The sequence below is a fragment of the Cheilinus undulatus genome, linkage group 12 (genome assembly GCF_018320785.1).
Source record: "Cheilinus undulatus linkage group 12, ASM1832078v1, whole genome shotgun sequence".
NCBI lineage: Eukaryota > Metazoa > Chordata > Actinopteri > Labriformes > Labridae > Cheilinus > Cheilinus undulatus.
This window is the reverse complement of record NC_054876.1, coordinates 48,066,774-48,090,328: the sequence shown is the minus strand read 5'-3', so window position 1 is coordinate 48,090,328 and position 23,555 is coordinate 48,066,774. Positions and strand designations below refer to the sequence as shown.

Genomic DNA, 23,555 nt, shown 5'->3' with positions numbered 1-23,555 from the left:
ACGAAGTTAACACCAGTACGTACAGCATCGAAAGAATGCACAATGGTGTAAATAGCAAAGCACTGACAGTTAAATCCGCCCAGTCATTTCATCCCTACAAAACATACACAATCAGAGCTTCATACATTCACAGAGCTACAGGTGCATCTCAAAAAATTAGAATATCATGAAAAAGTTCAATATTTTTTGTCACTCTTTTCTGATATATATTGTATAGACTTGTTACACATAGAGTGAAATATTTTAAGCCTTTATTTCTTGAAATGTTGATGATTATGGCTTACAGTGACAAAAATATTGAACTTTTTCATGATATTCTAATTTTTTGAGATGCACCTGTATACCCCCCTGGCGGCTACGTAGTAAAAGTGAAACGTAACAGGGATAAAAATAAGAAACATATTTGTTTGAGCACCTAATTTTCCCCCATTATCATGTCTACAGTAGAGCCCTAAAGAACACAAGCTCATTTGTTGTCAACCTTATTTATAAGAAAAACATGGCTTATTCAAGAGTCTACCCACAATCCTAGAGCATCAAAGTGGCAACCCTGATTGCTGAAGCCCACTTTGGCTGTCAAACCTTCTGCATTTGGTTGCAACTAATAATGTTAAAGCTTGTTTACTTATTTATAGATGAATTAATGAAGTATGCTCATATCAATGTCTTTTTAAAGGTCACATATTTTACTCCTTTAAGACAAGTTTATATCGGTCTCAGAGGTCCCCAAACATGTCTGTGAAGTTTGTTGCTGAAGAAGCACTCCAGTATTGGATTTCTTCATGTCTAAAAAGCCCTCTGTTTCAGCCCTGCTCAGAATAACTGTTTCTGTGTCTGTGGCTTTAAATGTTACTGAGCTGTCTGACTCCGCCCCCCTCTGGAAATGGATGTAGCTCTCCTGATTCTCCTCTCAGCTGCCAGGTGAGATCAGTGGAGGATGGCGATATTTTCTTCCAAGCTGGGGGGGGAGGCCAACCTAACCTGGGGGTGGGGCTAACTCCCCACATGACATCATGAGGGGAAAATCTGAGAGCAGCTTGTTTCAGTACACATTTTCTGAAAGGTGGAGGAAGGGGGGAGGAATGGATTTTTCTGACTTTAGGGGGGATTGTGGAAAGACTAGGGGCACATATTTTTTTTTTCAGAAAAACTTGAAAAAATGTATTTTGGATAATAAGAACATGACGGTTAAAGGGACATCCAGGGTTATAAATCTCCCTGTAGAAAAACTGTGGCAGCAAAGGCCAAACTTCAGCATCCTTTAATGCTTTCTAACACCTCTTTTCTATCAAAAACAGTTTCTTTAGAGTTTTGAGGACTTTTCCTACCTGACAGCAGTGAATCATTTCAAAGATTAATTTTTCTTTGGGTTCATTTGTTCTATTTGGTGCCATCTGTTAAAAGGCTGAGAATTAAATCCAGCCCTTTCCACATGATCAGAAGTTTTGTAATTAACAATCAAACGACTTTGACAAAATGGTGCATTTTTCACTGTGCTTGCTATTAATCTTAGACGTGACCGTGCTGAAAAAGACGCCACATAAATAAAGATAATTCCCCGATTTGTTCATCCATTAAAGCTCATAAACCTCTGTCTGGCATTAATGGAGAAAACGGCTCTTTTTAAGCACCTTTTTTCAGTCTTTCCTTGCAGTTTTCAAGATGCTTCAAATTGGTTTACGAGTGCATCCTTCTGTCTAATGAAGATTAGTACATTTAGACAGCGTGCAAGACTTTGCAGCTGCAATGTCTGATGAATGAAAACATGGAAATACTCAGGATTAGTTATATAGGACTTCTGTGTTTGAAGTTGTGCTTTAAAAGCAGTTATCAGTATGGTTGGAATCGTCCTCACCTGGTGTCTGTCCGGCACAGGTGTGTCAGCCGGGTCTTTCTGGCTCCCGTGGGCTCCAGCAGGTAGAGACAGGAGTGAACGTGGGCTCTAACCCCCTCCAAAGGAACCTCAGGATGCTCTGTGGACACAGAGGCGAGGTACAGCGGACCTGAGTACGGGTCTGCCTGCCAGGTCCTAAAAGAGGAGAGGAGAGAGTAGAGGTTGATGCTTTTCTTACACACAAGATTCCCCAACCTTTGACCCTCTGTTTAGAGTCCTATTTGTTGATTTGAGCTGGAGGCCCTATTTAAATTTTTTTGTGAAATACAGGCCTAGAGGGCAAAAAGAGCTTAGGACAGTGGCAGCTACCACTGACTAGTCCTTGGAGCTGCAGCTTTTGTTTCAATCTTGATGATTAAAGCTCACAAAATCAAGAAAATTCACTATAAATATTAGAAAATCACAAAACATCAAAAATATACAACATTGTTCTTCTGTGACCTTTCTTCTTCTTCTTCTTCTTATTATTATTATTACTATTATTCTGTACATTTTTTCGCAAATTCACAGTCTCCACAGTTTGTCCAATTTTCACAGTTAAACTTTGATCATGTTCAGCATGTTCAGCAGAAGTTTGCTTGTATTTTTCACATTTCTAACCCTTTTACTTTTTACAATATTTAACATTTTCCACATTTTTTGGCCCCATTAAAATGAATGGAAGATTTCTGCAGTTCTGCCTAAAACTGCTTCAACTTTGAGATTCTACAGATTCTGCATACTTCCACTTACAGGCTTTATTTTTGCTTTAAAATGTAGACAAACTCTTCAGCTATTTAACATGTATTCAGCTTTTAGTTATCTTCTACAGATTTTGAGATTTCACAGTTTAAGCAACACAAACTTTTGGGGTTTTACACAAAAACGTCAGACTTCAGAGTGCGTGACATCATCAGTCAGAGCACAGCAGCCTGCTGGTGAGACAGAAGAAATCTCCCAAACAAACTTCCATAAAATCCACAAACTTCACTCCACAGACAAAAAAAAAAGGCATCAAAACAGAGGAAATCTTGTCCCGCTACTGTCAAACCAAGAACCAAAGCCATATCATGCACAGTTTTGGCGTAAGAAGACCAACTGTCCCAAGAACGACAAAATCTCCTTCATCTGTGGCAATGTTATGGATTCTAAGACTTTGGCCTTCAGCCTCAGAAAGACACACTTTTTTAGATCGCTCTGGTAGCATGATTTTTCGCTTCCCAGACATAAAAAAACATATCACCGCATTCTTGAGCTTCTGCTGATTCTCACGTCACCTTTGGTTTTCAGCTAGGTTTTACAAATACATCGTAAATTGATGTTGTTTGAGTGAATGTTCTGACCTCTCAACCCTGTTTTCTGAGCCCACTTTAACTGAAACTAACAGGTGTGACTAATTAGCTTTTATTTCAGCTGTGATGTCATACAGGCATTCGTTACCATAGCAACCTAGGAGTCCTACACACACATACAAACACAAAGTCATGCTTTAACTTTCTCCATAACTATAACATACATGTGGCTTTAATGAAGCAATTTTAAAGCTATCATCTTCACATGATAAAATAAAAATGTGTCCATCTGTAATTCTTTACATTTTCCACCAATCAGAACCTGTGTTCCTCAGCTTTGATGCTATTTTAAGCTATTTTTTGTGCTTTTTCAGCAACTGAATGCCATTTAAAGCTACTTGACGCTCCATCACCATGGAGACCACCCAGCTGTTGATACCAACTAATAAGAACATCCATGAACACAGAAACAGCTCGTTCTGAGCAGCAAACTTCACAGGCATGTTTTGGGGTCCTCTGAGAACAATATAAACTTGTCTTAAAGGAGTAAAATATGTGACCTTTAAAATGCAATGACCCTGCTTGCTCTTTGGGCTTTGTTGTTAAATATTGCATTCATAAGACCACAAAGACAGCACAAGGCTGTTTCAATAAATAAATCATCAAAATGTGTCTCCAACAAATGCCAAAAAAGACAGTGATATTGTCTTTCTTTCACAGCCTCGTGCATCTTATTCTTCCATGTCGTGCATCTAAATTGTTCTCCATTAAAAACACATCAAACATCGATCCAACAAATGGCGTCCTCCTGCCCTAAATACTCACTGGAGCACCAAAGGCGAAATAAATGACCCACAATAAATGCACTAATTTCTCCTGGTGTCTGAATGCTGCAGTGATTTTTCTGTTTTTAGTAAATATCTGAGCCCTGTTTTTAAACTTTAACTATGTTTTTATGGAGTATTTTTAAAGAATTCAGCTGGAACCAATAAGCTTCAGGCTAAGAGACATGAACACATTGTTGCTGTTGTGTCTTATTTTTCTGGTGTTTCACAACAATAGAAATGCTTCTTTTTGGTTGGCTTGTTTCGATGCATTATGCAGGAGCTCTGTTTCTTATGCCTCACTCGGGGGTAGCTTGGAGTTCATGTTCGCTGTAATAAAGAGGAAGTATGACAGAGTAATGATGAGATCCAGCTGTAAACACAGATACTGTCATGTTTCGTCTGACCTCAGGGTCCGATTAAAGTTTCATGGACTAACACAAAAACAGATTTCCGCCGCTGACTTTAGCTCACACTTTTTGGAGTGTTTTCGGTTGCGACTCGTCTGTTCTTTCTGCTCCGTGGAGCTCAGTAGGTTAAAGACCCACAGGCCTGTGAAGCCTGGGGCTCGCCGTGCCTCATTACCTGAGCAGCAGGTGCTCCTGTGGGGGTTGAGAGCCCAGGCTGTGGCCCCTATTCTTGAGGACGTAGCGGTAGACCTCGGCGTCCTTGGATAAAGTCTGAATGACGGCAGCCTGGCTCAGGTTTTTGTCCCACAGCTCCTGCTCCCTCAGCAGCCGGTGGAGCAGCTCCTTCTGGGGGGCGTCAACCTCCAGCACGCCACGCCACATCCAAAGAGGGCAGCCATCATCCATCTGCAGACAAAAGGGAGACTAGCAACATCAATCTCCCCCATGCACTTAAAAAAAGATCACAGTTGAGATGTTTTGTCTTTTTATTCATTCTTACTCACATTATTTCTGCAAAACTTCACACAAGGAGGGAGAAAACCCGCCAAAAGTGGCCCTCTGTGTTCCTGCTTTGTCCTGCTTGCAAAACATTCTGGTATTGTTCCCAGCATTAACCAAACATGCCACTTTTAACAGCTTTTCTCCCTCCCAACGTTAAATTCATCAATGAAACAATGACAGTGCTTCACTGTTTTGTTAGTACATCCTATGGGGTCGTAACCTTGCAAAGCAAGGCGAATCCATCTTGCAAAGCTCCCGTCTGAACAGTTTGAGCCTGGTTAGAAAGAGACACGACCAAGCAGAGTCGTGATGTAAGCAAGCAGCAAGAAGAGGCCGGTGCAATCATGGTGGAAGAGATTAGCATGGATGCTGCTAAGATGTCAGTTTTATCAGAACTTGACAACATTTCTTCGTCAAAAGAAGAACAAAGAACAGCAGTGAGTTGTTTTCTTTTCAAAAACGACAAAAGTCGAGTACTGACATGTCTACAGTCGCCATGGTTCACGTTATGCAGTTCTCTATGGAACTCGTAAAGAGGTGACAGACAGAACGTTCATCCAATCACACTCCGAGTTTATTTTTTCAAAGCCTCTGCCCTTTCCCAAACACCATCTATGGGAGATTTCCCAGATGGATGCGTGAAACAAAGGTTAGTTTCTTCAGACTTCAACCATCCAATCCACCAAACAAGAGACAACGGCAGAATCAGCTGTTTGGCATTGGCAGAGAGGATCTGGAACATTTTTATGAGCGTAACCCACATACTCAGCTCTGCTGCTCATCCTACAAGTCAGTGTTAATTTTGGCAGCTATTTTTAATTTAGTCTTTAGATTGAATCTCCATTAGTTTTAGTCTAGTTTTAGTTGACAAAAACTAAAAAATATTTTAGTCTAGTTTTAGTCCATAAAAAGTCCTCACATTTTAGTCTTTACTTTTAGTCCAAGAATTTATTTTTCTTGCCTAAATCTGGTACCAAATCATGGTAGTGTGTTCTATGCACTCTGCTAACCCTGGGGTCCCTTTCTACAACTGAGAGGTAGAAGAGCTACAGCTGCATTGTTTTGCATTGTTTTTGACAGATTTACCCACAGTGGAGAAATATCAGGGGGTTTGAATGTCCGAAAACTACTTTACATTTTAGTATGGTTGTCCCGATCAGCATTTTTGGCCTCCAATCCCGATCCGATTATTTAATATTGAATATCTGCCAATACCTCAAATTAACTTAGAGGTTGTGTAACAGAGTCAATAGTCACAATAACATGAATTCAATAAATTAATTTGAAATATTATAATTCCTATTAGAAGTTAACTTGACTCTATTAGTCACAACAAAAACTGAACTCAAAAAATTAATCAAAAACATCCCAACTCCACTTTAAAGTGGTGTGAACAGTTTAACTTGATTAGGACCAAAAATATATGAATCATACAGATTCAAAACAACAATCCTTTTTAAAATATAGCAGCTTAATCTGAGATGTAAACCAAAACATTAACACTGGAATAAAACCCAAATATCAAATACAAGGCACACTTGTTGTTTCAGTGCAGTTTCTAAAGTACAACTACAGCTGCTACACCCCCCCCACCACCACACACACACACACACACACACACACACCCACACACACAGACTTTTATTTCTCAGAGACTCAGCAGTGACATGGGGCAAACATCAGAGCCCCAAATGTCTGTAGTGAAGCTAACAGCAGGGAAGTTGCTTTTCTCTAGTATGCTATCAGGTACTTTGTTGTACAACTCCAGTAAAGCAGTTTTAGTAAAGTAACGTGGAGACGGCAGGGCATAGTGTAGGTCCAAATTCTCCACCATGGAGATGGGCTGGTTGTCCAATACGATGAATTACACCACTTCTTCTGTTATCTTTTTTTGCCTTGTCCATCTGTCGAGGGTACTTGTCTGTTCTCTTAGTCCAGAGGTTGTTGCTTCAGTGAAGCTGCCTGTTGCTCTTGTTAAGTCTCCGTATTCTGCTGCATGTTTTGATCAGAGATGACGGATCAAGATTGTAGAGTTAAACGCAGAGTTGGTTTTGTAGAGTTAGTTAAATCCATCCTCACAATAAATAGGCCACCTAAACATCCAGACAGTTTAGCCTGGTCCGTGTATACGTGGGTATTTTCAAAAGTGAAAATGCACCTTTTATTAAGATTTTATAAACTCTGCCTTTATGCCACACTGTCTGATGTCTTCTAAATAAAACGTCTCTTTGAGACAAGCATGCTCTTCTCACTGAGTATTCAAGCGTCTGCTTGTCAGACTTTTAAATACTTATGTTCCAGAGCCACGCCACACCTCCAACAGCTTCACGGTTTTGGAGAAGACCCGGTTTGGGTTGGTGGAACAACTCTGAAAATGAAATAAGCAGCTTAACCTGTAGAGTGGACTGAGTTCTGTTGTCATGCTCTGGGGTTTTCATGTGTTGGATGGGATTATTTTCAAAAATGGGGGAGGAAACCAAATACCCAGCTACATGTGGACTAGGCCATAAGGTGAGTGGCTGAGCAGTCAGGGTGTAATCATGAACACAGTTTTGAGAGTAAGAAGGAAGAGAGGTATATTCACAGATGATTGGTGCTCTTTTTCGTACCTTTTTAAAGGCCAGCTCCACGCTCTCTGGAGCTGGATGGCTCTCCCAGTCTCGGCTCTTCTCTCTGGCCTCCTTCAGGAGCTGCTCGGTGCTCTGCTGAAGCTTCCCCCTCCTCTCCTCCTTCTCCTCCCCACCTCCTCCCTCCATAGATAGAGAGTCCTCAGGAGATCCTGCAGCACTCAAAGACTGACCGGGCCAAAAGTCTGGAAGCTACAGAAAGTATTTATCATTTTCAATAGGCTTGTGTTCCTGCTCTTTGTCTTTTATTCTGCTCAGGATGTTTCGCTGTACCTGGAAGAGCCTCTGAGCCTCAGTGATCATGTTTGCCAGGCCCTGTGTAGCGGCCAGGTTCTCACTCAGGTCCCTCTGGTCTGGGCGGCCGAGGCTGTACTTCCTGTGAGTCGACCTGCAGATAAGGCACGTGAACAGGGTCAAGATCACGCTGTGTGGAAACAAAGGCAGCAAAGACAATGAAATACACCAGTGGAGGAACAAACAAAGCAGCGACATATCTGCCTTTCAGATTCAGACAACAATGGTCTGATTCACCAGCTCTTCTTCTAGGAAACTTGTTTTAAAACCCCTTTTCAGTGACATACACCAAAGTTTCTTATCTTATTCTTATCTAAGCTAAGAACAAATGTATAGAGACGTGTAGAGAAGCTGGCACACTCACACTCCCATCTATAGTCAGTCAGGAGTCACCAATTAACCTAACGAGAGTGCCTTTGGACTTGAGAGATAGCAGGAGTCCCTGGAGAGAATCCACACATGTAGTGTTGCAGGTTCACACTTAAAATGAGCCTCTCAAAGTTCAGTTCGCACAGCTTTAAATGAACTAGTTCATCTTCATAGTTCTTACTGAAATAAATCTTTCTATCTAGACTGCAGAGCAAAGGAACATTCGGCAGAGATGCCACAAAAGTTGAAGCAGCCTTGCAAGTTTTTTTCAGTGACTCAAGAACAGTCCCAAAGACCCTTTCAGAATAAAAGCATGGTGTGAAAATGTGGCTATTCCTTTAAAGACACAACACTAGTGTATTCTAGGCATCAATTAGGGAAAACTCGACAGGCATGGTACACAGCAGAGAGCAAGATCTGACTCCAGCACCGTGCAGACATCTCTCAGAACAAAGTCATGGACGAAAGTATTGGCACCCCAGGAATTTTTCCAGAAAATACACCATTTCTCCCAGAAATGTCAATTTTGTCTTTTTTCTTCAAATTTTTGCATTGTTCCAATACACATAAAAGCAATAAACACATGTGTACCAAAAACCTTTGTAATTGCAACAGTTTCTGGGAGAAATGGTGTATTTTCTGGAAAAATTCCTGGGGTGCCAATACTTTCGTCCATGACTATAAGTTGAGATTATCCACATTCTGTATTGTAAAACTGTAAAACTGCAAAGCATCTGACATTTCAGAAAAGACAGGACGTGTAACAGTGATAAAAAAAAAAAAAAAGGTCTGACAGTCCCACGCCAACCCAGCGTGCAGCGTCTGTAGTTCTGGACACAAAGACGTGGGCTGCACAGGTTTGTAAACGCCACCACGACTTTGAAGAGGAACAAACATGAAGCAGTTCTTCATTGTTCTCTGTTTTTTTATGTTTTTGGAGGCTGACAGATTAAACAGGATGTCATTGTGAAACGTGACATGTTGCCATCATCGCCTAACGGCGGTAGGAAGGGTTTGTACGAGGAGACGGCGACACTGCGCCACCATTACTGCTGCTGACAGATTCAGGTTACCCTGGAAAGCTTTTATGTTGCATCGCTGAGGTTTACTGGAAACTGATGGACTCACTGAAGTTGTTTTTCTCGATTTTATTTAATTTAGAGTTGCATGTTTTTAACTGCAAAGATGAACATTTTGTCAAATCAAACAGCACATCACAGCAAAGCGAGGAAATCAGACATTCAAGAGGAGATGAGACGCACACACTGGGAGCTTTAGATCATTAAAACATCTGTAGGAGTGGACGTGTTTTTAATACATGAGAAAATAGAAGATGAGGAGATCTCAGAGATCTGTAGAACAGCTGTGAGAGTCCCAGTTTTTGTTCCTGCTTCAGTGTGTGACATGATTTCTGACAGAAACAAAGTGCTGACTGTGTTGTTATGTCACTTCCATCCTCTGTCCCGTCCGCCTGAAGAGAGGAAAAGGTGGAGATGGGAGGAAGGGAGGAAAGTACAGGAGGAAGAGGAGGTGGTGATGATGAAGTGGGAGAGAAAGTGATGACAAGTATGAGGACAGAGAGGAGCAGAACAAATAAAACCATGTGGAAAAGACGGATGATAAAAACACGGACAGAGAAAGAAAAATGATGGAAATAAAATAACTGAGCAAAAATTGTTAAAGACCCTATAAAGTGAAAATAAAGCCGGGGTTTTTTAGTTAGTTTGTCAGCAACATAACTCAAACACAACACAATTAGATTATTTTCCTAAATCATTCAGCCCTATTATAAATGTATCAGGGAGGTTCTAGCCAGTAGATGCATTTTGCAGTAAAGCAGTAAAATGAATGACGAGGATGTTCCTGACTGAAATATACAGATGCACTGACAGTCTCACCCATGGTCTCACCGGACAACTGGAAGTCATGGCAGAGGGTGAATATTCCTCTATTCCTCCCAGCATTGTCAGTATTCTCGCTACAATTTGCTCTCTTTGTCTCTGTTACGCTCCGACTCGTCTCCTCGACCGGGCATGCATCTTTCAAACTCTATAAACTCCAAAACTTTGAATAGAAACACACCAAAAAAAATGCTGCTGGGATTGAAGTTACTCATGTCCGCCATCTCCTGGTGTAAAGTGGTAACAGTGCAGACCTCCGCCATTAGCCCTATCTCCCAACAGTACAGAATCCTTTAAAAAATTCCTGGATCCAGTTGGTGATCCGGATCAGTCCCAAAATCGAATCAGTTCTTCCTTATGCCATTTCTGACATTTCCTGAAAATTTCATTAAAATCCGTCCACAACTTTTTGAGTGATGTTACTAACAATCTAACTAACAAACCCTGCTGATCACATAACCTCCTTGGCGGAGGTAATAACAGAGGAGATCAGCTGTACAGCCATCTTTATTCTCCACATTCTCCCTCTGTCTCATCATCTAATCTTCCCTCTCCTCCCTCTCTGGTGACTTCCTGTCCTGCAGAAAACCTCCGTCTTATCAGGGAGTGAAGTCAGGGTCAGATGGAAATAGTTGGAGGTTATGTAATGAGCTGTGTGTGTAAACTGTGCTGACAGATTTCATTATAGACAGAAACTCTCCCTCCCTCTCTGAGTGACAGCTGGACCTGATCCAGCACTGACGTTATGTGTGACAATGAGGTTTGGAAACTTTACGTCTTAACAGAGAAACAAAAGAAGGAAGAAAAACATTGGCTAACACGTACATTCAGATACATGTGCAGGAATGTAGGAAAGCTGAAGTCAGGGTCATAAAATTAGGTACAGTTCGATGCAAAACCAACAAAAAAGTTTGCTTCACATTTCTTTGTCAGACTCCACTCAGTCACATCCTCTGTAATCATCTGAGTATCAGTCCTCCTCTTCTGTTCTTTAGTCATTATCTCAGTAAATTAACCATGATAATAACACTGAGAAGGACAGAATAAATCACCACCTTCAAAACTTTATTCAAACATATTAATTTTCCTTTATATCAGGTGTCCTCAAAACTTATTTTCTGCCAGGCTCCACTTTTCATAAATGAAAATATTTTTAACCCCCCCCTGCTGTGAGCTGCTCTGTGCTGACAGTGAAGAAAGTGAAAGATGGTTGAGATAACGACATTCCTGGTGCCTTATCATCTCCCCCTTCCCTTGCTCCTTGTCCATGGCTACTTCCAAGCTTCTTATCCTCTGCCTCCATTCCCTGTTTCACATCTATCTGCTTGCGACATCCAAAAACCAGCTGTTTGTGATCTGAGGAACTGAAGTTTTCTCTGCAAACTGAGCCTTCTGCACGTGTGTGTATGGTTCTTGCAACAATGGCAGACTCCTGAGTTCAGTTTGGGTTGCTTGCTCCCAGGTGAAATGCTCTTCAAATGTACTCGCTTTGTAGGGTAAGTAGTTTTTTTCATTACGTCACAACACCAGATACATCCATAGCCGACAAACTCCTTCTTTTTAAAAGGGTATTTCAGTATTTTTGAGGTTGAGTCATATGAGGTATGTAGCAGTAGTAGTGGTGTTAGCCTCTGGAGATTTTAGTGAGCATTGCTCCTTTAAAAGGAACCCTGCATGATCAGACAAGTTCATCTTGGATAGATATTGGTATCTCTTAACCTGACACACCAGATGGTTTTGTTTCACACATCCATCTGGGAAAGGGTCAATAGGAAACGTTTGAGAAAAGGCAGAGGCTTTGAAAAATCCTCGGAGTGTGATTGGGTGAACATTCTGTCACATCTCTACCGGCCAATCAGAGCAACAAAGCACGTGAAGTAGCCGCCAGCAAGCTGCGTGTGTGCAGTTACTGAGCAATAACGCGAACCATAGCATCATTTTATCTTTTTCCAGAATGCCTCTGTGCTTTCGTCACAATTTTGGATTGCAGGCTTTGGCTACCGGCTACGTGCTCTAGCATTGCAAAAGAGTGACAAAAACACAGAGGCTTTCTCTAAAGCCTAAAGTTTCTCTAAACTCTCTACATTCCAGGTAGAAACTGTACCCATCTGTTATACTGTATAGCTATAGCTTCCAGGCCGGTTCAACCAGCTCTTAAAGGAGTAATGCTCACTAAAATCACTGGAGGCTAACGCCACTACTACTGCTATGTACCTTAATGACTCAACTTCAAAAATACTGAAATATCCCTTTAAGAATTTCCTTATAGCTTTGTCTGCAGAAGTAAGGATGTAAATGTGCTACAACTGAAAAAGTAGGGTACTGCACCAGGCATCTTCAAAAAGCCAACTCCAACATGACATGTCCAAGTTATCTTAACTTGTAAGGCCTCTTGCTGTCAGCAGCTATGACTTTAAGAGACACAAATGTTTCAGAGTGGCAAATAGTTCAGTATAAAGTGCTTTTAAACAATGAGAATGATATATTGTTGGTAACCACCCTTGTGTCTTTAGAAAAGAACACTGCCCTGAAATTAACTGAATTTACCTGGTGCAAACATTTCTGTAACTTTCAGCTCACCTGGTTGCGTTGACGTCTCTCTTCAGGTTGTTCAGATGGAAAAGTGACGGTGCCAGACAAACAGCCAGGTTGGTGGGAGTCATCTGGTTCTCGTCCACAGAGGCCACCACGTCACGCAGGAAGGACAGCAGCGTTCTCAGAGCCTCTCTGTTCTCATCAGGGAGCAGCAAGATGGCCGCCTGAGCTGCAACCAGCTGCTGATCCTTTGGAAAGTCTAAAAGCAACAAAAGAAGAAGTTAGTACTAAAATGATTGACCCCGTGTTCTCTGTAGGAGGTGTGGTCATCCAGATTCTAACAGTCTAATCTACTTACATTGGTAAATATGGAGGAAGGACTCGCAAAGTTTGCTGGTGAAGATTGGCTCAGGCAGATCTCTGAAGTACTGCTTCACCATGTCGGCCACGTCGTACGCAGACTGACCGTCATAGGAGACACCGTCAGGGTCGGACTCCACTAGATCACGGAGGTACTGGATACGAGATTTCACCCCTGACTTACGGAAAAGACCCACCTGAGACCAAACAGAAAGACTTCAATAAAGTGCATGTTTCTTGTTCTCGTTCTGATCTGATTCTCCTGTTTTTATTGCTCTATTACTTCAGCTTCATGGATCATGTCAGACAGCCTTCAATGCTCTCACCTGGTCCAAACACTCGTTCCTCAGGTGGACGAGCGCTCGGAGGATGCTGGGAGGAAGCGGCTCTCCCGTCTGCTGGACGCTGAGGAGTAAAGGTACCCCAAACACCCGCCGACCCTTCATCTCCACCACCTTAGTCTTCCTCAGAGGTTTGGGAACGGTCCTGCAGGTAACAGAGACCTTTAATTAGACCCTCCAGTAGTCCGTTTATAATAAATCACACAGGTTTGGCTGCTGCTGAGAGATAATTCATGAATTTTAAAGCGTTTGTGAATTTCTTTTTTTTTGCAAATGTCCTGGGAATTTCTGATTTCAGCCAGTCAAGTGTGAAAAAATAAATGGCTGCTGCTGGGTGTGTTTCCTTTTGAAGGAAGAGCCAAATAAACATTTTTTTATTGCATAATTCCCCAGAGTTTAAAATGTAGTTGCCATTCAGATCAGAGCAACAGGAAAAGCACAGTCATGGAGAAAACATGGCCGCTGATCAAGAAGGTCAGGCTTTGGATGAGCTGAGTCAAAGTTTGTGAAGCGATACTGTCAGGATTTTAACCAGTGATTTGATGCTTTTATTTTGGGGGGGGGGTTAGGACTGATCATTTTGAGTTTTAGATAACTGCATGGAAAGCTGCAATTAGTCTCAGCTTTTAACTCCCCAAGTGCACTCTGGGTAACACTGCAGATCTAAAAGCACTTTAACTGTCTGTAATGAAAACTCTTCTCATCATCCTAAAAGTTATAAAAGCTCATGTCAGTCCTGCAGCTTCCAGTGGCGTCACAAAGAGGAACTGTTATCACACATGCTCTCTCTCTCTCTCTCTCCATTCCTCTGGGGTCTTTTTCCTCAACATCTAACAGGAGCGCAAGAACAAACCGCCTACTTTCAGGAAAAAACGCCCCAGAGAAGCTCAAAGCTGTATTTTAATCTTCAAGAGCTCGTTTTGGCATCACTGATTAAATCGGTGCAATTAGAATGAATTTGGACTAATTGTTGCAGGCCTTTTTTCTCCTTTTTGCCTGAAAATTGATGCAGGAGTCATTCACTTTGAATCACATTTTAGAAGTCACTCTGACTGACACATGAATACTTTAATAACGCCACACTGAGCGTTCTGATTTTAAAGCCTTTGTGTGATATCCAGGGCTAGATGTTTGTGGGTTATATGTCTGATTTGATTTAAAAATGGTTGATGAGTTGCAATATGATTAAAATGTCTTAAATGTACTAACAATATCTTTTAGATTCACCCTCGAAGCTGGACTTACTGTCTTCAAAAGCGTCTAAAACATCAACCCTGTGATGCACAGGCAAGCTCTAAACATCCTTTTCTTCAGGACAGCCTGATTATGTGTGCTGCAGTCACTTGGATTTTTAAATTGTATGTGTTTGAAAAGTAAACCCTAACCCAAAATATTCACATATTTACAAAAAACATCTTTGCAGTTTTTTTAATTGGCTGATTTTGTGCCATTATTCAAATCACTTCCTGTCTGCAGAGACAAAGAGGGCCACATCACAGACTCGCGCTCTCTCCATTATTAGGTATTCAGGTCGTCTCCTGCGTGATCTGAAAGTAAAGACATGCAATTTGGCAAAGATGACGTGATGATGGAAAAGCCAGCCATTGGTCGTCACAGCTCATGTGACAAAACACTATATGGTGGCTAGCATTAGCTGCTAGCATCAGAAATGATTGAAAATGGATCAAAAAAGATGCTCGGTCAGGGACACTCTCTTAATACATATGACTTTTTGCAAAATGGATCTACAGCACTGATCATCAACTGGCGGCCCAGGGGCCACATCAGGCCCCCAAAGCTTCCTGTCTGGCGCTCGAAAGACCGTTAAATTCAGAACAGGAGGAAAAGAAGATTTTAAGAGTATCTTTTGGCTTTAAATGTCTGCAGCTGTTAAATCCATCCCACAAAAAAATAACATTGAAATAGTTTTAGAATGACTGAACATTTGATCTGTTTTTTTCAGAGATTTACTGTCATTATTAGTAAGTATTTTAAAAAGGGTTATGGTCGGCAGAAGTGCTGCAAAAATGACCAGATAAAGTGGTGAAAGGAGGTTAAATGTGGCAAAAATGGTAAAAGAGGAAAAAAGGCACAAAAGGTATCAAAAATTTGTTACAAATGACAAAAAAATAGAGCAAGACAGTAATGAAAAGAGGTTAAAAAGTGGCAAAAAATGATAAAAGAGTGGCACAAAGTGGATAAAACATGCAGGAAAAGTGGTTTAAAGGGGGTTAAAATCTTTCAAAAACTGTGTTAAAGAGGCAACAATGGGCAAAAAGTGTTAACAATGGGTTAGAAGTGGGAAAAATTGGTTTAAAAGTTGCAAAAAATGTTTTAAAAAAGTAATGAAAAGGGGATAAAAAGAGGCAAAAAAGTAAAGTGGCAAAACTTGGATAAAAGAGTGTCACAAAGGGGGTAAAACATGCAGGAAAAGTGTTTTCAATTGGGTTAAAATCTTTCAAAAATTGGGTTAAAATGGGAAAAAGTATCAATAATGGGTTAAAAGTAGGAGAAATTGGTTTAAAAGTTGCAAAAACTGTTTTTAAAAAAGTAATGAAACAGGGTTAAAAAGTGGCAAAAATTGATAAGAGTTACAAAGGGGATAAAACATACAGGAAAAATGGTTTAAATGGGTAAAAAAGTTGTGTTAAAGAGGCAAAAGGGGGCAAAACGTATCAAAAAAGGGTTAAAAGTGTCAAAAATTGGTTAATATTGTTGCTAAATGACAACTGGGGAGGGCCCATTCTCCGTGATTTTCAGGGGTCCGGCCTATTCTGTTGTCAGGCCTTTCTCCTTGTGGCCTGCTGGTCATAGATAACAGGGATAGATCTCACTGGTAATGACTAAAATAATATAAAACATTTCTTTATTTTTTGTGTATTTGAAAGTCCGGCTCCCAGAGTTTCTGTTGAGACTGAATCCGGCCCTTGTGCAGTTGAACTTGATGACCCCTGATCTACAGTTTGACTTGGCGGAGAAGGATCAGCTTAAAAGATGATCCCTGGGTTAGTCGAGCAGCATGCTTTCATTTTCCAGAGAATGCATGGCTAGAAACCCCCACATGGATGGATACATTAATGGCAACGCATACTGAATACAAAAGAATCAGTTCAAAAGCCATGAAGGTGCAGCATGCTTTATGCTATAAAGGAAGTAGCTGGGGTGGAGGAGGCAAAGCTTTGCCAGCAGCAGCATGGTTCACCAGCATTAACTCAAGCTGGGATCAGTGAGAAGTGCGTCGTATTCTAATGGACTGCTGTGTTGAAAGAAAGAGCTGTGATTGGCTGTGGGAGCTGGGAGGTGATAATTGAGATCAGCTAGCTGGCTTGGCGTTTGACTTCCGTGTCCTGCATGAACTAAAACTAAACTTCATTTCAATATCAGAGTTACTTGTGTGAGTTTAATCTTTAAAGTCACCTGAGTTTCACGCTTGCTAGAGAAGCCTCCGTAAAGAGCTAAGAAGGCATCATTAGAGCAGCACAATAGCAGGCTTCAAGAGGAAAACCGTGGCTATGATTCACAGTTCAAAAGGTTAAAAAACTGGTGTCTCTTCATGTCACATGATAATGTCTGTCTCAAAGGGTTAATGCAATAGTTGTGATTAAGTAATGCATTTGTTTATTCTTATTGCGATTAATCGCATACTTCATTACCACTCTCATTAAACTTTGGTGCAGCCACGTCAGCATCTCCCTCCTTAAAGTCTCATTTCACTTAAAAAAAACCTCCCAGACAGCCTGTAATGGCTCTGCTTCATTGCTTTTTGTTCTCTGTATGATGCCTCAGTTAAAGACAAGTGAAGATTTTCCTGAAATTTTCCAGACATTTCCAACAATGTGCCTGTGAAAAACAATTCAGTCAACTTTAGAGGTAGCGGTCAATGGGCTTTTAGAAAAGACTCCAGATAGCTGTGTTCCTCTGACTGACAGGCTGAGATTATAACACAGAGTGTGACAAGATTTCACAACTTTCATTGGGTGTAAAACACTTTTAATAAATCAGGGAACAGCTGCCGTATCTGCGGCTACAAAGCCACCAGACTTCACAGACAAAAACAGTAAATGTGCCTTTAAAGATTAAAGCTGCGTGTCCATCTGTCTGTTTTCTTGTTTTATTTTAGTCTTAAATTGGCCAGTTTCAGTCTCAGAGAATTATTATTATCCAAAAGAACCATCTGTTGAAGAGGCAGGACACCAGTTGCTCTTTTGCTTTATGTGTAAAAATGTTTTTTTTTGTTGATGAAGTCTGAAGAAGTGACCACTGTTCTGAATATAAAAGCTGCTCTGTCTTCTCAGACTTTTGCATCATTTTCCAAAGCTGCATGTCTGTTAGAGCACTGGTTCCCAACCTTTATTCCTCAGGGCCCCCTACTCACATCGAAGAAAGCTAAGAAAAAAATACATTTTCATGACTTTAAAAATGGTAAATGTCCCGGATAAGAATTTTTAAGATTATAAAATCCAGAAGTCAACCACTGTTTTCAGTTTGGTTTCTTGTAAATTATTTACTTTACACTGTCATAAATGAGGTTTAAAAAAAAATTTAAATGTTTGAGTTTCTTATATCAATTTAAGACTTTTTAAATTCTGAAATTTTGATTTTTTTTTCTTGTATATTCCTGACTTTTGAAACTCTAAAAAGTTGTGAATATAAGACTTTATAATCTCAAAAATTCTGATCTTTTTTTCCAAACAGTTTTGACCTTTTTGGGGAGAAATCTACAGATTCTCCTTATGTTTTAATCTTTAGGTTGGCCCCTATACTCCACTGTACATTACATTTGTAATCATGTTTTCTTTTTTTTTTTAAATGAACATCTAATTTTGACAATGTCAGAGCAGACAGGTTCCCGCGCTCCCCATAGGGGTCCCCGGACCCCAGGTTGGGAACCACTGTGTTAGAGCAGGAGTTCCCAAACTTTTCAGCCCGTCTCCCCCAAAATAACGGCGTCAGGGATCCGGGACCCCCACCTTCCCTTGAGGGGGATAAATGCTGCACAAAGCAACTTGCTTTTTAGGTACTTTTTATCACTTTTACTTAGATTTAAGCACAAATATTATTAAAATAATCATGTTATTATTTTAAATTAGACTCATTTTGACAACTTGTTTTTACAATTATATACAAAATGTTTGATGTTAAATCATATTAAATTGTTTTTTTCTTTTTGGACAGCATTCTGCAACCCCCATTTTGGGAATCACTGTGTCAGAGCAGTGGTTTTCAAACTTTTTTCGCCAAAGGCCAAAAGCTCAAGGCACACCATATTCATATCAATACAAAACAGACTTTCTAAATAATATAACAGTCAAGGTGGCCCATAAGGAGGGATAAGGGGAGAGGTCTCTAGGCCCAGACAACTGGGAGGTGGCAAAAGTGGGCAAAAGGTGCCAGAAAGGTGGCAAAAATTGGTTAAAGTGATGATAAAACATGGCAAAATTGGGTAAAAAAGTGGCAAGATAAAGTCAAAAAATGGTTAACAATTGGCATAAGGGGCAAAAAATTGGTTAATAGTGGCAAAACATGTTGAAAGTGTCAAAAAAAAGGTGACAAAAATGGGTTACAAGTGGCCAAAAAGGTTAAACGTTGTAAAAAAGTGGTTAAAATGGTTTAAAAGTGATTTAAAAAAAAGGGTAAAATCAAGCAAAATGTGGCCAAACAAAGGTAAAGTGAGTGAAAACTAGCAAGAAGGTGGCAAAAATGGGTTGTAATAAATAATAGCAAAAGTGGGAAAAAACTGTCAAAATGTGGGTTAAATGAGGCAAAAAGTTCCAAAAAAGGTGCAAAAAATGGGTCAAAAGTATTTTTAAAAAGTTGCAAAATTGCAAAAACGCAGCAAAAATGGTCTAAGTTGACAAAATTAGTGGCAAAATTGGTAGAAAAATTGGTTAACTCGTTAAAAGTAGCATGAATAATGATCATTTCAACACCAATTTCAACTCAATAATAGCTTGCCAAATGAGGTAGCTGTTAGCCAGGATGCTAGCACCAATGCTACTGATCCAACACACACACTCATCAATAAATCACAACTGGGGAGGGTCCAGTCTCTGGGTTTTTCAGGGGTCCAGCCAGATTCCCAAGGCACACCTAGACTTGTCTCAGGGCACACTAGTGACAGAGTGTCTGACCCGCAATTTCCACATAGAAAAGAAGAGCGACCTCGCACACTGGAAGCGTGACCCTGATCAGCGGGCAGATCACGGGAGAACTGTGAGTTCTTACAGGGATCGTGTGTCAACTTGGACTATTTCACCTTTTGGGTTAATTTATCATCCATTCTAACATGAATCCATGATATTATTGCCTCCAAACTCTTGAATTTATTATCAACTATTGACTTTAAAGTCCTTTTCATTTTCCTTCAGAGGTCATGCGCTCATGAGTCTGGTGCATTTTCATTCCTTTATAGTTGAAAATCTTTGAAATACAACACTCTTATTATTCTAACACAACCTAAAATGAGAAACCGCGCTGATGTTTTTAACCTGCAGCCACAGAGAGACTGTTTTTCATCAAACAAGCCTGATTCTAGGAATGAAATATAAATGTGGTGGATAATATCAGGAGGGGTTTCACTTCAACGCTCAGTTCCCACATTCAGCATAACACCATCGGCTGAAATTTAATCAGCTCTCTACCAAAGCAGAACACAAGCAGGTCGTGTGTTTACTCAGAAAATATTAACCAGTACAAATGAAAAACATCTAAATGTTTTATTTTTCCTGGAAATAAATTTGTTTTCAGTTCTTGTGGAGCTCTGATTCCAAAAACAAGGAGAGGATATGAGATCTCATTAAACCCACGTGTCGGCAAATGTGCAGCAAAGATCAAACCTCACAGAGAAGCTACAAAAATCTTGGTATTTTTACTGACAGACGTTTATGCGTCCTGAACCTTCCTGCTCACTTCTTTGTACCTTTAGGCTTGCCGTACACCAGGGGTGTCAAACTCAAACACAGCAGGGGCCAGATTTTGGATTCAGGTCTAACCTGAGGGCCTAACGGGGTCAATATTTAACCACTGAGTGTCAGCCTAAATGATTTTGAGATTTTAAGGTCAACATGATGAGTTAAAAACTCAAAATTTGAGATAAAAAGTCAAATTTATAAGCTTTAAAGTGAAAAACATGACATTTAAAGTCAAAATAATGTTTTTCAAAAGGCAAAATATGAGATCGAATACTGAAACCATGATTTTTAACAGTCAAAAAATGAGATAAAAGGCAAAATCATGAGTTTTAAAGATCAGAATATGAGATAAAATGTTAAAATCATGACTTTTAAAAGTCAAAATATGAAATAAAATTCAAAATCATGAGTTTTAAGGGTAAAAAATTAGATAAAAGTCAAAGTTAGAAGTTGAAATGGTCAGCAAAACTGAGATAAAATTCAAAATAATGATATTTAACACTCAAAATATGAGATAAACATCAAGATTGTGAGTTTAAAATGTCAAAATATGAGATTAAATTTCAAATTCACAAGTTTTGAAAGTCAAAATATGAAATAACATTAAAATTCATGGATTTTAAAGGTAAATAACTGAGATAAAAGTCAAAGTTAGGAGTTGAATACGGTCAAAACATGAGACAAAAGTCAAAAACATGACTTTAAAAGGTCAAAATAGGATTTAAAATGTAAAATTATAAATTGTCCTCATGACCACCTGGATTCCCCCAACCCCCTCCAAATCCCCCCACAATAAATCTGTTAAACTGCTTCATCTGTTTCCGGTCAACTTAAAAATCATAACACCAGTCATTACAGCTTATTGCAATATCTACATTTCTCCTATTTGATTTTAGAGCTTTTACTGCCTCCCAGACCTGTCTCCCATTTAGAATGAGTGATGCATTATGAAGGTGATGCAATACAGTGGAAAACACACTTCTGAAATGTGTTAAAAGCATTAAATTAAGAGTGTGTGCATGTAAAACAAAAAATCACTCTCAGTTTGAACAATAAAAAGTGTGTCTGTGCTGTTTTCAAATGAAAATAGGTTGCATTCTGTTTAGATTAACATTTGCACATTTGCTGACCGTGGCTAACACTATGGATGTTGACCCACTATTTTTCCTTCCTTGTAGATTATGGCCAGAGACAAACTTGCTGTTGATGCTGGCATAAAGACAGAAATAAAGTAGAGAGATGGAGGAGTGTGACCCTCAGAAGAAGGAGAAAGTCTCTTAAAATAACTCATAATGCCTCAGCAGCTAACCAGCAAGCAGAAAATACGACAGATCCAAACTTCCCTGTTAATTCTCCACATTACTGAACCAAGGTGAGGCACCAGAAATCCCTCGGGTGTGTGTAACTCTTTTTTCAACTCTGGAAGGTAGTTTATTTATCCTGAAGCATGTTGCTGTTTTTTTAGGGAGGCAAGGTTGCACCTGAGCCATGAATAATGAATGAACTTCTAAATAGGCTGCGTGAAATATTTACCCTCCACCCGCCCACCTGCCCTCCTTTCCACGCTTGTTTCCTTGAAGAAGTTTCTCCGTGCAGCTGTGCAGGTGAAAACATCAAATCCAGGAAAAGCTGCCCCCGACCTGAGCTGAACCCTTCACATGTTCATTCACACGTCTTACCAGTTCCAGCCCTGCTTGCTGGACGGGGAGTATTTGTCCATCAGAGCGGTGAGTTTGAGCAGGGACAGTTTCTGCAGCAGGATGAACTGGGACACGGACTGGTTCTCCACTCCTGGACTGGTGGGCAGAGAGGGCAGGCTCTGCTCGCTGCACCAGTGCAGCTGCTGGCTCACTCTGCTGGAAACACAGCGGGGAGGACTGATAAGAGCGCACATTGACGCTAAACATGCACAAACACATGAAAAGAGACAAAAGTAGTCTTTAAAGTATGGAGCAGTGTTACTCAACCCTACTCAACCAAAGAGCCAAATTGTTGAAAAATACTTTTACCTTTGCAAGAGCCATGATCTATGTGGTGAAAAATGTCAAAAAGGGTTGAAGTGGCAATAAAAATAAGTTAAAGGAAGCAAAAATTGTCAAAAAGCTGCAAAAAAGTGGCAAAAATGGGTGAAAACGGGCAAAATTGGAATTAAATGGCAACTTGGTGAAAAGTGGCAAAAATAGGGAGAAAATGGCAAAAGAAGTGACAAAAGATAAGTTGCAGATGGTAAAAAATGGTCAAAAAGCAGAAAACACATAACAAAATTGAGTAAAAAGTGACTAAAATGGGCAAAAAGCATCTAAAAGTGGTAAAAATGGGTATAAAAATGGCAAAAAATGGGGAGAAAGTATTGAAAATGGGCATACAATGTGGAAAACTGGGTGCAAAGAGGCAAAAATGGGTGCAAAGTCACCAAAAATTGAGATACAGGTGATCAAAAGGCAGTAAAAAAAGAGTGAAAAGTGACTAAAGTGGGCAAAAAAGCTGTTAAAAGGTAGAAAAATGGGGGAAAGTGGCATTTTAATGGCAAAAGGCAGCTGAAATGGGTGAAAAACTGCAAAGAAGCAGGGTGAAAGTGGCTAAAACTGATGACAAAGGGCAAAAATGGGATAAAAGTGGCTAAAAGAAGTGGTAAAAACTGGCTAAAAGCAGGAGAAATGGGTTAAATGTGGCAAAAAAATGTAAAAAAGGGACAAAATAAAGGTTGAATTAAGTTTGACCATTAAAACCTGCTGTACAAGTGTGGGAAACAAACTGGTTAATTTAACTTACAATGATACATTTTTAAGGTCAAAGTTTAAAAGAATAATATTTCAAATTAAAACATAAAAGAGCCACAAATCATCAGAAAAGAGCCACATGTGGCTCCAGAGCCACGCCATGAGTATCACTGGTATAGAGTTTCTACATAGATCTTATTCATTAAATAATAGATACACAAACAAACCTATATCACATGAATTATGTGGACTCTTGTATTAAGCAGGTCCATTTGTTCATCTCCTGCCAAACTTTGAGATGTTATGATGTTTGAAGACAAGAAAACAGAGTTATTGAACAGGTAAGAGAATAGTTTGGGAACGATATCAGTAACACTTCAATGCTGACTCAGCATCCCCACTATTGTTCTTCACGTCGGCCATTTTTATTCTTCCGTGCCAACTATCTACTCCTTCATACTTTGTCGTATCCACGCCGTTCAAACTTGAAACATTACAGGACGACTGCAATGACTTTTCTCACATCTAACTTTTACAGTTTTTAAAATATTTTACTTTTTAAAACCAGATGGCAAAATTCCACAAATTTGCACTTCA

The 23,555-nt window shown here is 40.0% G+C and overlaps 1 protein-coding gene across 5 annotated transcripts in view; it reads right to left on the bottom strand.

Annotated features, from left to right (window-relative positions):
* Nucleotides 1-23,555, bottom strand: part of si:dkeyp-23e4.3 (rho GTPase-activating protein 7) — a 179,453-nt gene that overhangs the window by 4,048 nt on the left and 151,850 nt on the right. For 4 of the 5 annotated variants that reach the window (XM_041801675.1, XM_041801671.1, XM_041801673.1 and 1 more), the window contains 8 exons: nucleotides 21,918-22,094; nucleotides 13,313-13,472; nucleotides 12,985-13,183; nucleotides 12,672-12,885; nucleotides 7,801-7,915; nucleotides 7,510-7,719; nucleotides 4,575-4,804; nucleotides 1,856-2,029 (listed from right to left, as the gene is read on the bottom strand). In XM_041801675.1, the coding sequence (XP_041657609.1) occupies nucleotides 1,856-2,029; nucleotides 4,575-4,804; nucleotides 7,510-7,719; nucleotides 7,801-7,915; nucleotides 12,672-12,885; nucleotides 12,985-13,183; nucleotides 13,313-13,472; nucleotides 21,918-22,094 (1,479 nt within the window). The remainder of the gene's footprint in view (nucleotides 1-1,855; nucleotides 2,030-4,574; nucleotides 4,805-7,509; nucleotides 7,720-7,800; nucleotides 7,916-12,671; nucleotides 12,886-12,984; nucleotides 13,184-13,312; nucleotides 13,473-21,917; nucleotides 22,095-23,555) is intronic. The other variant, XM_041801672.1, reaches the window with a different exon arrangement.